This window comes from Peromyscus californicus, unplaced genomic scaffold (assembly GCF_007827085.1).
Source record: "Peromyscus californicus insignis strain IS unplaced genomic scaffold, ASM782708v3 Scaffold_3__1_contigs__length_106647218, whole genome shotgun sequence".
Classification (NCBI taxonomy): domain Eukaryota; kingdom Metazoa; phylum Chordata; class Mammalia; order Rodentia; family Cricetidae; genus Peromyscus; species Peromyscus californicus.
Genome location: NW_026294551.1, coordinates 96,518,078 through 96,538,820, shown reverse-complemented (window position 1 = coordinate 96,538,820; position 20,743 = coordinate 96,518,078). Strand labels below are relative to the sequence as shown.

Sequence of the window (20,743 nt, the reverse complement as noted above, 5' to 3'; positions counted from 1 at the left end):
CTATCATTGTGTCCCCAGCATAAAGCAGGCCAGGCTGTAGCTACGGAACTTCTAATAGCCAGTGAAGGAGCCGGTGTGCTCCCTGCCCTGCTCCAGATACATCCTCGGGACACAAAGAGATACCTGTTCCTGTTTCTGTGCCCAGGAAGCTCTTGTCAGGTCCTCATGTTCTCAGCCCCAGCCCTGGTTATGCCTATTTGTCCCCACGGCCTATGTCTTAGGGTTTCTATTGCTGTGATAAAACACCATGACCAAAGCAACTTGGGGAGGAGAGGGTTTATTTGGCTTACACTCGCACATCACAGTTCATCACTGAAGGAAGTCAGGGCGGGAACTTAGGGCAGGAGCTGATGCAGGGGCCACGGAGGGACTCTGCTTACTGGCTTGCTCCACATGGTTTGCTCAGCCTGCTTTCTTACAGACCCCATGACCACCAATTTAGGGACAGCACCATCCACAATGGGCTGGGCCCTCCCCCACTAATCACTAATTAAGAAAATGTCTTACAGGCTTGCCTGCAGCCTGATCTTATGGAGGCATTTTCTTAACTGGGGTTACCTCCTCTCTCATGACTTAACAAGCCAGCACAGGATCCAAGGAGGCACCAGTCAGGCCTGGGCTGAAAGGGTCACTTCTGGGGCCTGTGAAGTCCTGGAACCCATCCTGGTCCTGCTCCTTTATATTCGATAGAGTCTAAGCCAAGTCTATGAGGTGGCATTTCTCAGGCCTCAGCATGACCCCTCCCTGACTGCTTCAGATGGATGTCTGATGGGCCACACTCAGCCCTGCTCAGTTTGCTGGAAATCCCAGAAATATAGAAGGGACCATGTCCTTTTAAAGGAAATGGAGCTTTGTTCTAACTTCTCCAGCTTCCTCCTTAATGCCACTGTCTTCCCAGGGTCCTTTGCTCTTTCTGTCTGCTGTCAAGGAAGTTCCTCTGTCTTTGTCTTTCGTGGCCTTGGCCCGCCTGGGTGTGTGGTTGGCTGAGTTGTGGGATGGAGATCATGGGGTCAATGGGCAGGAGTCTCAGAAGTGGCATAGTGTTGTCTTTGGTGACAAGTAACAGGTGTCAGGACCCCCTGCTGAGGCCCATCCTGGGTTTGTGAACCTGGCTTCCAGGATCAGCTTGGCAGCAATCAAGCCCCGCCCCTAAGAGGAGGGTCTGCCTGCAAAAGCCACACACCATATGGTGGCAGTGGCAGCCTCCGTTCCATTTTTAATGGCAACTCTAGAGGAAAGAACAGTGCAGAGAACCAGTAACGCCAAAGGCACTATTACTGCCGATGTGCCAGGCCACCGGTGTGCACTCCAGAAGCATGTTGGGTGTCTGGGTGTGGTCAGACAGGCTAGTACCCACTGAGGAGCATAAACGACCACAGATCTCCCTTTGGATGCTGCTCTGAACCCCCAGCTCAGTCCTTGAGCCTCATAAATGTCTTTGGAACTCAGTTTGGATGCCAGACACAGCCTTTAACTAGGCAGCAGGATGTATTGATCCCGTTGTAGGGATGATGAAACAGGATCATGGGATAAACAATTCACTGGGCATAGTGGTACAGGTCTGTCACCACAGCTACTGGGGAAACAGAAGCAGGGGGATCAAAATCTCAAGCCTAGCCTGAGGGCAGAGTGAGTTCAAGGCCAGCTTGTACAACTTTGATCCTGTCCTTGAATAACTAAAAAGAAGGCTGGGGCTGTAGCTCAGGGGTAGAGCACTTGCCTGGGGTGTATAGGCCCTGGGTTCGATCCTCAGTACAAAAAGAATAGGTCCATAGTTGGTTGGTGTGGTCAGGGTCTGAGCCATGTCTGGAACACAGGTCTTGCCCCTCCACAGCTGTCCTCATGTGACCCTGGGTGGTGCCTTTACTTCCAAAGTGGCCTGGGCAATGGGCAGATGGAGTTGATGGCTTCTGAGACACTTTCAGATGGTAATGTGCACTGACATCCCTGACCACTTCTCACACCCCTACTAGCTTCTGGGCATGGAAGGGAGGCTGGGCATGCCCTTTCCGTGGGGTACTTACTAGCCCTGTATTCTGGGGGCAGGTGGGTGGGAGTGCTTCAGTTTTCCTGTTCCAACCAAGTGGGACAACTGGATGAGGGTGGTGGGAAGGGCTGTATCTCAGCCTCCATCGAGGCCATCAAGAGTGGATGCCCCGTGTGGTTCATCAGTGAGATTAAAAGCCCAACCTGCCAGGCCTGTTCCCATGCCCCTCCCTGTGGGTCCCACCCCCACATTCCTGTGCTGCTGGCATGGACCTCTGCAGCTCTTACAGGAACACACGTGGTCATCACTCTTACTCAGACCCCAAACCCAAAGAGCAGAAGCACAGAATGTTCCAGTCTCAGCTCTCATCACTTTTCTGTAAAGCAGGATATAATGCTGACCTGGAGAGAGAGCTCAGCAGTTGAGAGCACATACTGCTCTTCCAGAGAACCTGGGTTGGATTCCCAGCACAACACGGAGGCTCACAGCAGTCTATAACCCCAGTTCTGGAGGACGCAATGCCCTCTTCCAGCCTCTGTGGGCATTGCACACACATATGGTGCACATACATACATACAAGCAAAACACTCATACACACAAAAAATAGATAAATTTCATGGTGGCGCACATCTTTAAACCCAGCACTCGGGAGGCAGAGCCAGGCGGATCTCTGTGAGTTCGAGGTCAGCCTGGTCTACAGAGTAAGTTCCAGGAAAGGCAGGGCTACACAGAGAAACCCTGTCTCAAAAAACCAAAAAACCAAAAATAAAATCAAACAAATTAAAATAAATAAAGCCACTTGTTTTAGAGGGCAGCAGGATTCCTGAGCAGTGTCATGGGTACAAGGGCCTGCTCAGCACTGGGCTGGTGACAGTCAGTCTCTGGAAACATTCACTGGCATCTTCCAGGTGACTGGGGTTGCCTGTCCCTGAGAAGACAATCCAGAAGAGTTCAAGGTCAGGCTGAGATATGTAGCCATTGGGGCTCAGTACACTATATCTGCCTTCTGCTTTCATGGCTGCTGCCACTGCTGGCCACTGACCTGGTGGCTCTGCCTCTTAGGGTGGTCAGGACCACTGGTGGCTCCTCCAGCTTCTGCTACTCAGCCTGGCCTCACCCCTCAGCCCCACAGGTCCTAAGGTCACAATAGAAGGGGAGGCAGCATAAGAAGGTGTCTCCCAAGACCACCTGAATGAGCTTGTTTATGTAGCTGGAGGAGGGAGGGGTGTCTGCACCAATCACAGCCTCTCACATGCAAATAAAGGTGGGGTTTGCACCAATCACAGCAGTACCTCTGCTGGGCCTCCCTCTCTACCTGGGTAGACAAGGTCTGCTCCAGTCCACTGAAGCTTGTGATAGCAAAAGATGGCATGCAAACCTTCAGGGCCAGAACGTTTGGCTTTGATCACTGAGTGCTTTTCTAAAGCTGTCTACCCAGTGTTCTAGTCGGCTGGTGCTGGCTTGAGGGCAGTTCCTCTGGCTACTTGACTGACAGTACTTTTGTTCAAGGCTGCCAGGGCAGCAAGCCAGAGTCCAACAGCGGCCAACTAGGGAGTCACAGCACACCATCCCCCAAACCTTCGCTTATTTACAGGGAAAATAAAAACCAGCCATGCTGACAATATAAACTTACTACTGTCACTAACAGTGACACTGACAGATTCTGACAATACGTAACACCAGCCAGGTATGCCAGGTAGAAGTGGGAACCTTCCCCTGTCTCAGCCCCAGCCCTCAGGTGGAAGGATCCCTTAAAGTCGAACCTGGACAACAGAACTCCTGTCTCCCCCCACCACCACCACCACATACTCATAACCACTGTGAATACACTTTTGTTTATATTGCAGGGATGGAGTCCTGGGCCTCATGCACTGAGCCATCCCCCAGACTCACTCTAATCATTCTTGTTATTATTTATCTGTTGTTGATCTTTTTCTGAGACCCGGTTTCACATGGTAGAATTTCCTATGTAGCCCAGGCTAGCCATGAACTTGCAATAATTCCCCTGTCTTGGCCTCTGGGAACAGATGTGTGCCACTATGCCCAGCTGGCCAGTCTCTTTAGAAAGAGCTTTTATGAGACAAAATATACTAACTCTGCAATTCACTCACTTAGTGGATGCAACTCTCGAGGTTTAGTATGTTCACAGATGTGTACAGCCTAGAACACAGATGTGTTCTAATTCTAGAACATTTTATCACTCCCAACTCCCTAGTGCCATCCCCGCGGCCCCCCCCCCCCCCCCGAAATCCTTAGCACTCCTGAACCCTCTCCCGGCTCAGTCTCCAGCCTCAACTAATCTGCTTTCTACTCCTGGGGATTCCTCCACTCCACATTTCACATCAACGTGTCCTTCACATCTGGCATCTTGCCCTTAGGTGTGTTCACAAGGTTCATCCTTAGGGTAGCAGGCATCCGAGCTTCACTTGTGTTGTGGTTGGGCCATACAGGTGAGCCATGTTTTACTTATCTGATCACTGGTTGATAGACATTTGAGTTGTTTCACATTCTTGTCTGTTATGAATAATGTTGGGCAGACAGAAGCCGCATTCTCTCTCTCTAGGTTTAGATCCAGGAGCAAGGACTCTGGGTTAAATGGTGAGTCTACATTCAACTCTTGGTTTATTTACTTATTTATTTGTTTTGAGACAAAATCTATCAATGTAGCTCTGGCTGTCCTGAAACTCCATATGTAGACCAGGCTGGTCTTGAACTCACAGAAATCTACCTACTGATAAGTATTATGAATCCCCAGTAATGGGTTTCTCCGCCAATCCAATAAGGCAAATCAAGCCAAATTAATAAGACCAACTTTAATCTGAGCAAAGCACTCCCAGGTGATCTCTGGGGAGGGAAGAGGAGAAATCCTGTGGCAGGTCTATGGACCTGGAGCTTAAATACCCTGTAGGCACAGTCTTGAGCAGCTCTGGGGAAGGAACCACCGCTTGGTGAGCTTTCTGAGAGGGGCGGGGTTTGGAGAGAGAGGAGGCAGAGCTTCCAATGGAACACCTACTTCTGCCTTTCAAGTGCTGGGATTAAAGGCATGTGCTATCATAGCCAGCTTATTTATTTATTTATGCATTTATTTTATTTATTTATTTGTGAAGCAGGGCCTCATGTAGCCCAGGCTGGTCTCCAATTTGCTACATATTGGAGGATGAGGATGACCTTGAACTCATCCTCCTGTCTCTGCCTCCTGAGTGTTGGGATCACAGGTGTGAGCTACCACACTTGACTTTATTCTGTGGTGTGTGTGTGTGTGTGTGTGTGTGTGTGTGTGTGTGTGTGCATAAGTACAGGTACAGTCACAGGAGGCCACCTTGAGTCCTCTATCTCTCTCCGCCTTGTTTCATTGAGACAGGGTCTCTTAATGAACCTGAGTATCTCTCTCTCTCCCTCTCCCTCTCTCTCCCCCTCTCCCTCCCCCTCTTCCTCTGCCTCTGGCTAGGCTGGCAGCCAGCATGCATCAGCAACTCCCCGTCTCTGCCTCTGTCAGTGCTCAGGTTGCAGAGGTGTGTGGTGCCGGGCCAACTTTTACATGAAGACCGAGATCCAAACTCAGATCATTACTGAGCCATCCTTCCAGTCCATCCTTTTTTCCCCCTTTGAAGACAGGGCCTCGGATACCCCAGGCTGGCCTCAAATTTGTTCTGCAGCCTTAAACTCCTGATGCTGCAGCCCTGCCTCCTTAAGTGCTGGGATTGTACTTTACGTATTCAGTTTTTTCCACATCCCTGAATCATTTCATATTCTCACCAGCAGCCCATGAGGCTGGGCGACTTCTCTCTGTCCTTGTTAGCAGTTGATACTGTTTTTTTATTATTCTTTATTATTCTTTTTTTTTTTTTTTGGTTTTTTGAGACAGGGTTTCTCTGTGCAGCTTTGCGCCTTTCCTGGGACTCACTTGGCAGCCCAGGCTGGCCTCAAACTCACAGAGATCCGCCTGGCTCTGCCTCCCGAGTGCTGGGATTAAAGGCGTGCGCCACCACCACCCGGCTTTATTCTTTATTATTATTATTATTTTTTTTTTTTTTGGTTTTTCGAGACAGGGTTTCTCTGTGTAGCTTTGCGCCTTTTCCTGGAACTCACTTGGTAGTCCAGGCTGGCCTCGAACTCACAGAGATCCGCCTGGCTCTGCCTCCCGAGTGCTGGGATTAAAGGCGTGCGCCACCACCGCCCGGCTATTCTTTATTATTCTTATAACCATTTCAAAATGGGTAAAAGTGTGGCAGTTTTGAGCACATGGCATCTCTTTCTTCTCCTTCTCCTTCCTCTTCTTCGAGACAGGGTTTCTCTCTGTAGATTTGGCACCTTTCCTGGAACTCACTCTGTAGCCCAGGCTGGCCTCGAACTCACAGAGATCTGCCTGGCTCTGCCTCCTGAGTGCTGGGATTAAAGGCGTGCGCCACCACTGCCTGGCAAGCACATGGCATCTTAAACCAATCTATTAAGTATGTGCTGCATGCTATAAGGCCTGCAAGATTATCAAACGGAGATGTTAAGGGCATGGACTCTGGGCACTGCCTCAATTGGAATCCTGGCTCTGCCATGTAATTACTGTGTGACTCAGGAAAGGTTACCTAACTTCTCTGGTCCTTATTTTCCACATCTACAAAGTTGGGATAATAATATGGTTCTCCGTCATGTTAATTACAGGGTTCTAAGAAGATAACGTCAGAAGGGAGTAGGAACCTGGCATGCAGAAAGTCAGTATTGGCGCCGTTGTTATCATGATGTATGTTGTTGCCCTGTGTTGGGTCATGTGGCTTTTGCAGCATCTGTCTGGGTAGCAGTCAGTGCTCAGGAGGAGAACTGCTGCTCTCTGTTCACAGGCTGTGTGACTCTGGGAGAGTGTTTTGACATCCCTGAGCCTTGTTTTTCTCATCCACACAAGCCTCCCTAAGTCTCAGTGTGAGAATGATGCAGAGGTAGTGTTGCAGTTTGGCCAGTCACTCAGCCAAGGCCAGACGAGCAAGGATGCCTTTGTGCTCATCCTCATTCAACAGATGGAGAAACTGAGGCACAATTCCTGCCAGGAACTACCCAAGCTCCTGCTGGCCCCTCTTGGTTCTCAGCACTCTGTGCCCCATGCTGTATGCTGAACTCTCTGGGAACAGTGATGGAGTTCCACAAGTGACCAGCCTGTGGCAGTGCTGGCTGAGCACGTGACACATTTCCTGAGGGGAAGCTGGGAGGTCCTAACAGCGGCTCGGGCCAGCAGGAGAATGTCAAGGACAGCCTTGCCATCTCCAGGTGCAGTGGACGGGCTGCCGGTTAGAGCGGGAGGCAGGGCATTCGTTCTCCTACGGTCTGCCCAGCTAAGGAATGGGAGCGAGCAGGGTGGGCCCTGACCGTGCCTCTGGGAAACTCAATGCATCCCTTCTGACCTGGCTTCTGCATGAATTCCCCCATTCTGATTCTTCTTGGCTCATCCTGCCGACACCAGCATCTATTGCTGGGCTTCTCAGAGCCTTTTACTGGCTTGTGACTTTGTCTGGGTCGGGAAGGCTTCCTAACTGCCTAACCTGGCAGATGTTAGCCCTTGAGTGACTTACAGCATGAGGGTTCCTGGGCCTTTCTTTGGGAAAGGCTGCTTCCTCAGTTGATTCTGCAGAAGTGGTGGCCTGAGCCTTGTTCTCTGTGAGCCTCCATCCTGTGTGCCCTGGTCTGGCACAGGGCAGGTCCTTGCCAAAGTTGAGGAGGTGGGCAGGTGCACTCATAGCTTCCATTTGCTACTGTTATTTCTGTCCCCAGCTTTGCTCACCTCGTTAGTACCTGCCATGCTGGTCCTCAGCCCCCGGTGGGTGTCCAGGTCCCCAGGAGAACGTGAAAAACGAACAGCGATGGTGTTCCAGGCTCTGGAGACCTGCACTCTGAGGTCTGCGGCAGTGCTCAGGAGCCCCAGTCTCTCCTGAACTAGGAGGGCCACTTTGAGGATCTAGCGCCCCACTATAATGAGAAATCCAAGGTAGTCTCCGAGCCAGGGCTCCCTTTCTCTGCAGCCTCTCCTTATCGGACATTGTGGCCAAGACCCCAAACTTGTCCACACCTTCCAAACCCATCTGTATAATGGAATGCTGTGCCGCTGTGGAAAGGAGTAGTGTTTTCACAAAGATTGTGACAGGGATGGACCTCGCAAATGCTGGGAGAAGCCAGACAGGAAGGGCCACAGATAAAATGTCCAGCGTAAAATGCACACAGGTAGAGCAGTGGTTGCCAGGAGGGGAGGGGAGAAGGAGGTGGGAAGCAGTTGCTAACAGGCATGAGGTTTTGAGGGTGACAAACACATCAGCAGCGCCTACAATAAGAACCCAAAGGACTATCATTAATACTCATAGATTTCAACAATGTTTTAAGGGTTAAGTGATTCAACTTGCCAAGTGCCGCAAGAACCGCTGGGTACCCCTCGTATATGTCTCAGTTCCAATACAGATGGCTTGAGTTAGGAGTGGAAGCCGCCAATACTAAGAGGCCAACTCCAGGAAAAAAAAAAAAAAAAAAAAAGATTCGTGCTTTGACAACATAACCAAATAGAAGCTTTAAATCCAATAGACAAAGTGAGGGCTGGTACCCCTGCCCCACACACTGTTTGTGAAGTTAGTGGCTATCCTGTGGAGACAAGCTAGCTCCTGGAAGTCGGGCTGGGTTGGCAGGTCCTGCTTGGGGCCTAGGGTGGGCCAGCCTGGGAGGCTGGAGGCTAGGGGCTTGCGCTGAGTCCCACCTCCCTGCTCCTTCCATCCACAGCATCTCCAACAAGGAACTCTCAGATTTGATCGAGCAGCTGCAGAAGAATGCGGACCAGGTGGAGAGGAACATTGTGGACACCGAGGCCAAGATGCAGAGTGTGAGTGCCCAGCTCTCCCACCAGGGCCTTCTCCATCTTGGTCTTCACCCGGTAACACCAGCCCCAGGGTCACCCACATGCAGAAGTCTTTGTGGTCGCTACAAGAAACACAGCTCAGCCGGGCGGTGGTGGCGCACGCCTTTAATCCCAGCACTTGGGAGGCAGAGCCAGGCGGATCTCTGTAAGTTCGAGGCCAGCCTGGGCTACCAAGTGAGTTCCAGGAAAGGCACAAAGCTACACAGAGAAACCCTGTCTCGAAAAACCAAAAAAAAAAAAAAAAAAAAGAAAAAAGAAACACAGCTCTTAGCATCTAGAGAGTGGGATCAGAGACCTGCAGTACTCACTCAGCTTAGCTGTGGCTGAGACTTATGCAGCCCAGGGTCTACAGGATGCTAAGTTCCTGCACTGGGCCTTACAAAGACTGAGAAATTGTGAGAAAAGATGGGAGGGGTGAAGTGGTAACCCAGTAACCCAGTAGAGGGGTTCCTTAGCTTATACTGTCCTCAAGGACATAGGTGGAGCTTCTTGGTGGGGGGGTGGCTTTTTCTGGGCAGAGCCTTCCTCAGAGTGCAGTTTTCCTGTGAGCAGAGCTTCCCCTGGGTGGAGCTTCCAGGTCTGGAGGAGAACTCTTAGGGGTCTCACCTGGGGTAGGATCTGCACTTGTGCTCATTGAGTGACATCTCCACTGACTGACTGCCTCTCAAAGGGCAGGAGTGCTCACCTAGTCAGGGTGGTGCAGGTTCCAGGAAACCCAGCAGGTACAGTCTGGGGCTCCACAGGGACACCAGGGGCATCTCCCTGTACACCTCCAGATGCCACAACACCGTCTGCAGCCTTCTTTGCTGGGGAAGGCATATCACTTTCCCATTCTTTCTCTCTCCTCCTGACCCCGGAACTCCAGCGCTGGGGAGGGAACCCATTAAAATCCCAGAGAATCCACGCTAGGCAAGTCTTCTTCTGGCCTTCTAGTGAGGTGCTAAAAGAACTGGGGACTAGGCAGGTGACAGCTGGCCCCAGGAGTGGCTGCAAGTGGGACTGCTAGACTGGACAAAGAAAGCTGAGAAGCTGGGTTCCAGTTGAATTTTGGAGCACATTTCCCTGAGTGTCAGCGGGCCCTGGTACTGTTCAGGGCTCACTTGTACTCTAGGGTGGATTGTTGTTTATCTGGAATTCAAGTGTAGCCAACAGCTGTGTTTCATCTGGCATCTTAGTCACCAGGCCCGGAGCGGTGGGGACTGAGGGTGGGGAAGTGATGGTCTTCGAGGCTCCACCATTGTCTCTAGCCTCTGTTGTGGCTGCTCCTGCTCCCACAACCACTTCTGACAGACGACGTGTGCAATCCCGGCCAGGGCCAGTCTACAGACAGCCAGAGTGCCCAGAGGGTAGGGTGGGAGTGGCTGGTGACAAGTAGGAACGCTGAGGTCAGGAAGCCAGGGGGTCAGTCCTGGCCCAGGATGGCCCTGCGGGGACTCAGGAATGGGATCACCTTCCCCCTGCCTGGGATCCTTGAACGCTCCTCCTCAGCCTATATCCTCCACCACTCAGAATACCTGTCCCCCCCACAACATGCCTCTGTGATTTCTTTTTTTTTTTTTCCTACTAACCCCTCTCCTGGTGTCCTGCAATGGTGTTTTGTTTTGTTTTTTTCCTAAATGAAAATCATCTTGTTAGGGCGTGTCTGTTTCCCTCACTACCAGAATAGTGCATGCTCATTACTAACATTTTAGGAGAGATAAACAATATGATGAGGGACATTAAAATCCCATAGAATCCATCTGCAGAGGTAGCCAACCTTCTCTCTCTTTTGTGTGTGTGGGGTAGGGTGGGGGTGTGTGTGAATGTTCGGGCTTCCCTTTGGGTTTGTCTGAGGAATGACTCAAATTCAAAGTAACAGTCTGCCTGTGCATGTTGGATGTAGTGCTGGAGATGGAGCCCGGTACAGTGTGCACATTATGGAGGTGCTAGATCACTGAACAACACCCCAACCCTGAGCTACTTCTTAATTTCAACAGAACAAAGTTGAAAAACAGCAAATTTGGGGGGGGGCTTGTTTTTCAAGACAGGGTTTCTCTATGTAGTCCTGGCTGTCCTAGAACTCACAGAGATCCGCCTGCCTCTGTCTCCTGAGTGCTGGGATTAAAGGTCTGCACCACCACAGCCCAGCCAGCAGCCACTTTTTGAAAAGCACATGGGCCAAACCATCTCCTTGCTCTGTCCTTTCCTCTCTCTCTCCCTCCCGCCCCCTTCTCTCCTGCTTCCTCCCTCCCTCCCTCCCTCGTTTGCAGAAGGCATCATTATTTATTCATTATATTGCCCAAACGTTTTCCTGCGATTTTCATTTTCATAACTGGTGAGAGTTACTCAAGTAACAAACGTAACTGCTCAAAGGGCAACAAGAACAAAGTGGGCACCATCCCCCCTCCCCAGGGGCAATGCCCCTGCTCTCTCTTCCCCAGCCCCTGCCAGCACTCCCTACTCTGTCTCTTGTGTGACCTGCATTTCCCTGTGACAGAGCTGTCCAATGAGGTGTCGTGCGTGCAGATGTCCGCTACTGCCCACAAGCCTGAAGGATGGAGCAGTGTCCCCTCATAGCCCCTCCCCCAGCTGTCCAGTGACCACGCTGGACCACCTCATTCTCCCATCTGTCCGTCAGTGAGCTGTCATGCACCAGCCCTGACGGGCACTCTGATCCTAAGGACCATTTTATCAGGGTGTAACTCACGGAAAGAGCCCAAAAGTGACCCCCATCTATGAATTCACCCCCCTGAAAGCTGTGTTTTGGTAGATAGTCACCTAGGCAGGACAGAATACCTAGATAGGAATTTTCTAGAAAGCCTTTGGTGCTCACCCCCTAGAGTGACCACTCCCTAACTCCTCTCACTGTCCCTTAGTGTGGCTGACTTGTGCCCTCAGTCACCCACCCAATGTCCCCCCAGTAGGTCTCCTCATCTCAGCCAGGTGTGTTCCACCCATATCGTCTGCAGGACTCAGTAATGATTAACACATTTTCCTTCTGAAGAATTAATCTTTGACACTGTGGCTGCCCAGGGTGGCCTTTGACTCCACAGCCTCAGCTCCAAGCCACTGGGGGTGCGGAGCTCCCTTCCTGCCCCAACTCCCCAGGTAGCCAGGGGTGGGAAGCCTGGGTACCATCTCCTCATCCAGAAGGAGCCGAGTGCTCCTGTACCCGACACTGTGGCACCTCTGTACCCATCCTTCCTTCTTCTTTTTCTGCTTTCATTTTTACTTCTCCAGTCCTCAGGTGGAACCCCAGGTCTCGCCTGCTAAGCACACGTTCTGCCACGGAGCTGCACCCCCATGTCCTCAGCTTCCTCCTCTTCTTCCTCCTCCCCTGTTAGACAGAGTCTCACGTCTCATGTAGCCCAGGCTGGCTCTTTCTCCTTTCCTCCCTCCCTTTGTGTGTTTGTGTTTTTTAAAAGGCATTATTTATTTATTTGTTTGTTTGTTTGTTTATCTGTTTATTTACCTGGTGTGTGCTCACACCACGGCATGTGTACGAAGATCACAAGACAACTTGTAGGAGCTGGTTCTGTCTGTCTACCATGCAGGTCCTGGGATGAACTCAGTTCCTCAGGCCTGGTGGCAGATACCCCACGCACTGAACAATCCTATCAGCGCCCTTCCCTGGTTTTGTTTTTAAGGATTCATTTGTTTTTGTTGTATGTGTCTGGGTGTTCTGCCTGAATCTGTGTCTGTGCATCACATTCGTACCCGGCTCCCATGGAGGCCCGAAGAGGGCTTTGGATCCCCTGGATCTGGATGGAGTTCCAGATAGTTGTGCTCTGCTGTTTGGGTGCTGGGAACTGAACCAAGGTCCTTTGCATGAGCACCAGTCCTCTTAACCACGGAGCTCTCTCTCTTGCTATAAAGGGTTGGCTGATGTCAAATTTGATTCTCCTGCCTCAGCCTCTCCAGTTTGCTGAGACCACCTTCATGTACCACCACACCCTTTCTTCTCACTTTAAAAAGCAATGCCTGCTTTGCCCCTTACAAGGCACTCGTGGTCTGAGTGTGCCGTCCAGTATTCTTAGGACCTCTGGAGAGCAGTGTGATATTCAATGGGCTCTCTGCCCTTTCTTTTCCTGCTCTTCCCTTGTCCTGTGCCCGGCAGCTGCCCTTCTGCCTCCTCCTGCCCTTGGGGAGTTTTCACCGTAATGGAATCCCACGCCCATGGTCACTCTGTCTGTTTCTCTCCAGTCTCAGCTCCCTGGTGGTATTACCTCTGCCTCTGCATCCCCAGCCTGCTCTCTCTCTCTTCTGGCCTTTGTGGTGCTGAGACAGAATCCAGGTCCTGCACCTGTCAGGCAAGCACCCACACTTACTGAACTGCACCCCAGTCTCAACTTTCCAGCTCACACCTTAATGCTGACAGTCTGCTGCTTGGTTCCTGAGCCCTGTGTTTGGAGTCCTTCTGTGCTCTGAGCCATGTGACTGGCTCTTCCTTGGAGTCCTTCTGTGCTCTGAGCCATGTGACTGGCTCTTCCTTGGAGTCCTTCTGTGCTCTGAGCCATGTGACTGGCTCTTCCTTGGAGTCCTGTGCTCTGGGTCCCCAGATCATGTGAACAGCCCTCACTCTGCTCTGGCTTTCCTCTCGCCACTGCCTCCAGCCAAATAGCCTCTCACTGGTGCCTCCATCATGACTTGCTCTCTGTCTTTCCTCAGGACCTTTGCACGGCCTGTTCCCTTTTCCTAGAACATACCTTCCCTTCGATCCTTCATCCCAGATTACGTCAGCGCCTCAGAGGGGCTTCCCTGAGCTGGAGCTAAAGTGTATCCCCTTGTTCCCTCTCTGGTGCCTGTGAGCTTTCTGTAGCTTGCCTTGCAGGAGGTCTCCAAGCTTGGGCTATGAACACCAGGCAGACAGAGCCATGCCTAGGTTCCAGTGGGACCATTCACCCCGGTGTCTTGGTGCCCAGCTGTGTTTGCTGAGTGACAATCTGGACAAAGCCAAGCCCTATGGTATCATTACAGACTCTGAGTCTCCAATATTATCCTTTCTTTTCCTTCTCAGGACTTGGCCCGGCTGCAAGAGGGGCAGCACCCTGAGCACCAGGACACAGCCCTACAGAAGGTTTCTGAATCAGAGAAACTGCTGTACGTGCTGGAGGCGGATGCGGCCATCGCCAAGCACATGAAGCACCCACAGGGGGACATGATCGCTGAGGAGTAAGTCCCTTCTGTGTGTGGTCCCCAGGGGGCATGCGAGGCTGTGCTCCAGGCAGGAGGGCTGGCACTCTCCAGCTCTCAGGACCGCTCTCCACTGCAAGGTGTACACAGCGCAGGTAGACATCAAACATGTGTACTAGAGGCCTCAAGTTATACTTACCGACAAGGTGGGGACTGAGGCTTTGGGAGTTGATGTGCCCACTGCTTCAGGACTCCATGGTCTTTGTATCTCCTGAGCTTATGGCCCACACTGCAGTTCAACATGGGCGAACCAGCGCCCACCCTCTATGGTCAGGGGTCTTCCCGTGTCCCATATGCTCCCTGTGCTTGTCTGTATGTGACACACCCCTGCCTGTGCCTGTGCTGGGCATGTGCTTCAGTGAACAGTGGTCTTGCCTATTTCTTCCAAAACCTTCTAGAGTAGCCCCTCAGAAAACAGAGAGGGAAGGCTGGGGGAAGTGGACAGGATGAACAACACGATTCAGAGGCAGTCTGGTGCCCAAGGCCACTGTCCCCGTCTCTAGGTCACTGATGTGAAGCCCAAGCTGAGACCCAAGGCCCCGCTAGGGCTTACATAGTGATCATCTGGGCAAGTCCCACTAACATGGTAGCTTACCCCCCCACGCAGCATCCGCCAGCTGAAAGATCGCGTAACCAACCTACGGGGCAAACACAAGCAGATGTACAGCCTGGCAGTGAAGGAGGCCGACCCGAAGGTCAACTGGGCTGCCCTGGTGGAGGAGAAGCTGGTACGGCCTGGGGCAGGGTCATCTCACAGCACCTCGGCCCTGCTGAGTCGGGGTCACCATTGCGTGACGAGAGGAGTGGGGCTCAGAGGACAGTGCCCAGCCTGGAGTCACACGTCAGACCTCATTCCCTGCCAGCTCTGCCCCTCATGCCTAGCTCGTTGGTGTCCTAGCAAGACTATGTGGGCAGACTGGCAAAGCTTGTGGCAGCCACAGCTGGGTGGCTTTGTGGCATGTCTCAGCCACTGTTAGTAGTGTGACCCCGGGAAAGGGACTTTCCCCTCACCTGTCTACCTGTAAAATGAAAACAGCGACCAGGGTCCCACAGGTCACTATGAGATTAAGGCATGAGCATCAGCAGTGGTCCAGATAGATGCCTGCCACCACTCACTCCAGAAAAAGTGAGGGGAAATGCACTCATTCAGCCGGGGTCAACAGCCCAGGCTCCTGTGGGCTAGGTTGAAGTCTGCCCCCAGCCCACATTTCTCCCTGGTGTCTCTCCCTCGACCCACCAGGACAAGCTGAGCAGCCAGGGCTTTGGGACTGACCTTCCTCTGGTGGACAGCCAGGTGGAACAACACAACATCTTCCACAATGAAGTCAAAGCCATTGGGCCCCACCTGGCCAAGGACAAGGTGTGTACGTGGTAGAGACTTGGAGGTATGGGGCAGAGAGGGGCACACTTGGTCTAACTTCATTCCTTGGCTCTACCCACAGGAGCAGAACAGCGAACTCCAAGCCAAGTATCAGAAGTTGCTGGTGAGAAGCCCTGGGGCGTGGGAGAGGACAGGGGTGGGGGGCTTGGGACACCATGATCTTCTAAAGGTGACACTGTGCTCCACTGTCACCATAGCAGTCCGTGAGGTACTGGGGTGGAAGCCAGGGCTCCGTGCATTCTAGGTGAACACTCGACCAATGGGGCGACACTTAGCCCTACTCAATTCTTTAGGCAGCATTACTACATGCCGAGTAGATGCCATGCACTTTCTAGAGCATGCTCCAGGCTTGTGTGCACATGTGCTTGCATGTATGAATGTGTGAATGCTTGTCATTGTTCTTTTACTGTTGTTTTGTTTTTGAGATAGGGTTTCTCTGTGTAGCCCTGGCTGTCTTAGAACTCACTCTGTAGACCAGGCTGGCCACAAACTCAGAGATCCGCTTGCCTCTGCCTCCGAGTACTGGGATTAAAAGTGTATGCCACCACCGCCGGGCATCATTGTTCTTATTCTACAGAATGAATTACAAACCTCCCAGTCTTCCCTAACCCTTCTTTGCCCTCAGAGGTTTCAGATGCTCCTCTGAACATAATCATAAGGGGCTGAGATGTAGCTTGGTTTGTAGAGTGCTTGCCTAGCAGGCACGAAGCCCTGGGTTCCATCCCTATCACCAAATAAAATCAGGCATGATAGTGCACACCTGTCATCCTAGCACTTGGAAGAAGAGGCAAGAGGATCAGGAGTTCAGGGTCATCCTCAGCTACATAGCAAGTTTGAGGCCAGCCTAAGCTACATGAGCCCTGTCTCAAGAGAAGAAATAAATAATAAATAATGATAAAAAAAAAACAAACGTAGAAGATACAGCTGCTCCTTATGGAATGCCAGCTATGTGCCAGTCCCTGTGCCCTCTGGGTGAGCACTTTACAGATGGCAAACTGAAGCTTCAAGGCGACATCAGCCCCAGGGATATCTTTTCCCTTCGTTCACTGCCCAAAAGCGTGCTACACATCCAGTTGGTGCTCCATTGAACACTTGGGAATGAGTGTTTCAGAGGATCCGGGACTCATCCAAAGGGGCCTGGCTGGGGAATGGCGGAGCTGGGCCCTGAGAGAGGTGGGCAGGGACGCCGAGCCAGGCCCTGGCACTGTCTTCACCTTACGCTCGCTCATCCCACAGGCAGCGTCACAGGCACGGCAGCAGCACCTGAGCTCCTTGCAGGACTACATGCAACGCTGCACCAACGAGCTGTACTGGCTGGACCAGCAGGCCAAGGGCCGCATGCAGTATGACTGGAGTGACCGCAACCTCGACTACCCCAGCCGCCGGCGCCAGTATGAGGTGGGCGCAAGGCCAGGTGCAGTTCTGGAGTGGGACACGGGGCTCTCGGGCCAGGTGCTGACCCCACAACTGCTTCCTGGCAGAATTTCATCAACCGGAACCTGGAGGCCAAAGAAGAAAGAATCAACAAGCTGCACACTGAGGGCGACCAGCTGCTGGCGGCCGAGCACCCAGGGAGGAACTCCATCGAGGTGCGTGTGCCTCAGGAGAGGGTGCTCACTCTAGGGGTGTCTCTGCTCCAGCTGGGCGCTCCTAGCTGCACCCCATGACCACTGAGCCTCCTGTCTCTGTTTCCCCGGCTGCCTTGGTACTCTTCCAAGCTCTGCCTGGGCTGCCAACTTTTGCCTGGATGTGGCCCAGGTTTGTTTTCTGAGGCTGCCATGCAGACTGTCACATGTGCTCACAGATCTAGGCTGAAGTGTGAGTCCCGGGTGTGGCCAGAGCTGCACTCCTCAGATCTCCCCATCTCTTCCATCCCTGCCTGGTCCTCTCTCCTTCGTTCGGGAACTGGACCTCTCCTACCTCTGCCGGCAACTTCTTGCTCTTTTCTTCTGCCTGTCTGTGTCTTTTCTTCCTTTTTTCTGTTGAGACAGTCTCCCTATGTAGCCCAGGCTAGCCTCAAACTCACTCTCTCTCTGTGTCTCTCTGCCTGCCTCCTGTCTCCTCTCCTCTCTCTCTCTCTCTCTCTCTCTCTCTCTCTCTCTCTCTCTCTCTCTCTCTCTCCTCACTGTGTAGCCTTGGCTGATCTCAAACCCATAGAGATCCACCTGCTTCTGCCTCCCAAGTGCTGAGATTAAAGGTGTGTGTCACATGCCTAGCCTAGGCTATAACTCTAGATCCCCCTGCCTTATTCACCCTCCTGAGTCCTGACCACCATACCAGCTGTTTCCTCTCCCTTTCAAGGACCTAATTCCACCATGATTTCACCTTGCAATCTTCAGTCAGCCCAGTCTTTACCCTATTTCCAAGTGGTCCAGGTGGAGAGAGCCCAGAAGGTACTGCTCTGGGCATCCACCTACAGAAGATGTTTTCTTTTACAGTGCTGGGGATGGGACCCCAGGCCTAGAACATGCTAGGCAAGCATTCCCATTACTAAATTTATTCTTATTCCGTTATGGAATTATTCTACACTTAGTTTCATGTAGCCCAGGCTAGCCATGAACTTACTATATAGCCGAGGATGGCAGGATTACCTTGAACTTCTGACACACACACACACACACACCCGCTCCTGCCTCTCCAGTACTGGGATTACAGGTGTGTGCTGCCATTCCTAGTGTTTATATGATTCTGGGGATGGAACCCAGGGCTTTGTGCCTAATGGGCAGTATTCTACGGTGGAGCCACAGCCCTCTGTGTGAATTGGTTAAAGGCAGCACTTTGAGTAGACACAGCCCCCATCTTGGTTGTATGCAGTAAACCTCCTTGGCTTTTCAGTATGTCCCCATCTTTGTTCCATCTGAACAGGAGCTGGCTACCTTGGCGGGGGTCTTCACCTGGGAGGGAGCCCCCCTTTCTCTACCCTCCCCACCTGGATTCCTACCAGTCCCTCTCTTGGCGTCCCAGGTGCCTGGGCGGCAGCAATGGTTCTCTCATCTCCCTGGCAGGCACACATGGAGGCAGTGCACGCGGAGTGGAAAGGTTACCTGAACCTACTCATCTGTGAGGAGAGCCACCTGAAGTACATGGAGGACTACCACCAGGTACCTGCCTGGCTCCAGGAGCGTGAGAGGGTTTGGGAGTTCCTGGGTGTGTGCGGGGCCTCTTGAATGCATATGGAGGTCAGAGGACAGCTTTCCACGAGTGAGTTCTTGTCCCTCCGCCGTGGGGTCAGGGAACTGAACCCAGGTCATCGTGCCAATGCCATGGGTACTTTTACCTACCAAGTGACCTCACTAGACCAAGGCTTTGATTGTTTGACATAGGAACCCATGTAGCCCAGGCTAACCATTATCTATGAACTTGACTCCCAATCCTCCTGCCTCCACTCCACCTGTTGGGTTTAATTTTGCTGAGTTATACAAAACACAAAACTTGCCGGGCGGTGGTGGCACACACCTTTAATTCCAGCATTCGGGAGGCAGAGGCAGGCGGATCTCTGTGAGTTCGAGGCCAGTCTGGTCTACAGAGCGAGATCTAGGACAGGCACCAAAACTACACGGAGAAACCCTGTCTAGAAAAACAAACAAACAAACAACAATGTGTGTGTGTGTGTGTGTGTGTGTGTGTGTGTGTGTGTGTGTGTGTATGTGTGTATACAAAACATAAAACTTTCCATTTTAGCCCCCTTTCAAGAAAACTAACATTTCTACCCCCACCTTTTTGAGACAATATATATAGCCCAGACTGTCCTTGAACTCAAACTCTCAACAATTCTCCTGCATCAGCCTCTTGAGTAGCCCTGCTAATCCCAGCTCATTTTCACCACTTTACCAGTTGCTACATTCACAATACAGGACAACCTCACCCTGTTTCCTCAACTCTCCCATCAGCCAAACAGAAACTGAGGACCCAGCACTTGCTTCCTTCCCCCAGCCCCTGATGACCTCTGACCCACTCCCTGCCTTGATTTGCTGGGCATTAGCCAGAGTGGGCGTAAGGATACAGGGACCATGCCTCTTGTTCTAGCTTTTCTCACTGAGCACGGTGTCCTGGCACTCACCTCGGTGTAGCAAGTTTCTGCACTTTGTTCCGTATCAAGCAGCTGCCTATTGTCTGGGGGGGGCACCTGTTTACATACCCATCTAGCCATAGAAACTGGCATTTTCATGGGTCTGTGTGTTTCTAATAAGAGCTGTAGGTGACTGTTAAAATGTAGGGGCTTCCTCACACTTCCCCAGTACCAGAGGTCAAACCTGGGGCCTCACACTAGCCAGGCAAGGCTTTCTCTGGGCTATATCCCCAGCCTTCCTTTACCTTTTGTTTGGAGACAGTCTTACAAAGTGGCAAACTTGAACTCACTGTAGCCCAGGTAAACTTAAACTTGTGATCCTCCTGCCTCAGTCTTCTGAGTGGCTAGGATGACAGCACCACCAAGCCTGTTTGATTTGAGGTCTCAAGATTGAAACTTGAACTCAGCAGACACTCTTGTTGGAGTGTCTGAGCCATATGGGATTTCACAAAGATCCAAAAGTCCTACTTAAGGCAGCAGTCCGAGTGTTCAGCCCAGGGGACAGCTAGAAATAAGTGAGTCAAGATCTGATAGACCAATGAATGGGCAAGGGAACTTTCCAGAACAAGAAGAGGAAGCAGCTAGCCAGGCTTAGAATTAAAGTATGATTAGGTGCTGCTTAACGGTGCAGATAGCTTCTGGGAAATGCATGGTTGGGTGATTTTGTTAGTGTGCCAAACCCATGGAGTATACAGTGGTTCCACTGGGTGAGATGTTGTAAGGTATCTGCCATATCGAGGGTCCTCAGCTGAAGGTTTACATGTGACTGTATTGTTAGAGTGTTCCCAGAACACAGAGAGAAGCCTGAACTTACTAGCATCTAAAGGAACACAATATAGAAGTGGGATGTTGGGGAGCCAGCTTCCTCCCTGTGAGACCCTGGGGAGACAGGCTGAAGTGTCCCACGGCTCAAACAGGTCACATCTTAGATTTAGGGTGAGCGGGAGGCCCGGGCCCACCTAGGGGATAAGCATGAAGCCATAGCCAGAAGTCAAGATACTTGTGGTAGCTTTCCACCTATGACGGTATCCTTGGGTCTCCCCCAGTACCACAAAGACATGAAGGATGCTCAGGAGCTGCTTCGCAAGGTGGACTCGGACTTGAACCAGAAATACAGCCCTGACTTCAAGGATCGGTATCAGATAGAGCTGCTGCTGCGGGACCTGGATGTGAGTGGCAGCGGGACCCTGCCAGAGACCTGAGCAGACCCCATCCAGTGCCTTCCCTCCTGGGGCATGGAAGCTGGCCTTACCT

At 51.9% G+C, this 20,743-nt stretch overlaps 1 protein-coding gene across 1 annotated transcript in view; it reads left to right on the top strand.

Annotated features, from left to right (window-relative positions):
- Positions 1-20,743, top strand: part of Ppl (periplakin) — a 48,786-nt gene that overhangs the window by 12,274 nt on the left and 15,769 nt on the right. The window contains exons 2-10 of the mRNA XM_052759338.1: positions 8,732-8,831; positions 13,864-14,018; positions 14,647-14,767; positions 15,280-15,399; positions 15,482-15,523; positions 16,657-16,818; positions 16,902-17,009; positions 18,426-18,521; positions 20,536-20,658. Coding sequence (XP_052615298.1) covers positions 8,732-8,831; positions 13,864-14,018; positions 14,647-14,767; positions 15,280-15,399; positions 15,482-15,523; positions 16,657-16,818; positions 16,902-17,009; positions 18,426-18,521; positions 20,536-20,658 — 1,027 coding nt within the window. The remainder of the gene's footprint in view (positions 1-8,731; positions 8,832-13,863; positions 14,019-14,646; positions 14,768-15,279; positions 15,400-15,481; positions 15,524-16,656; positions 16,819-16,901; positions 17,010-18,425; positions 18,522-20,535; positions 20,659-20,743) is intronic.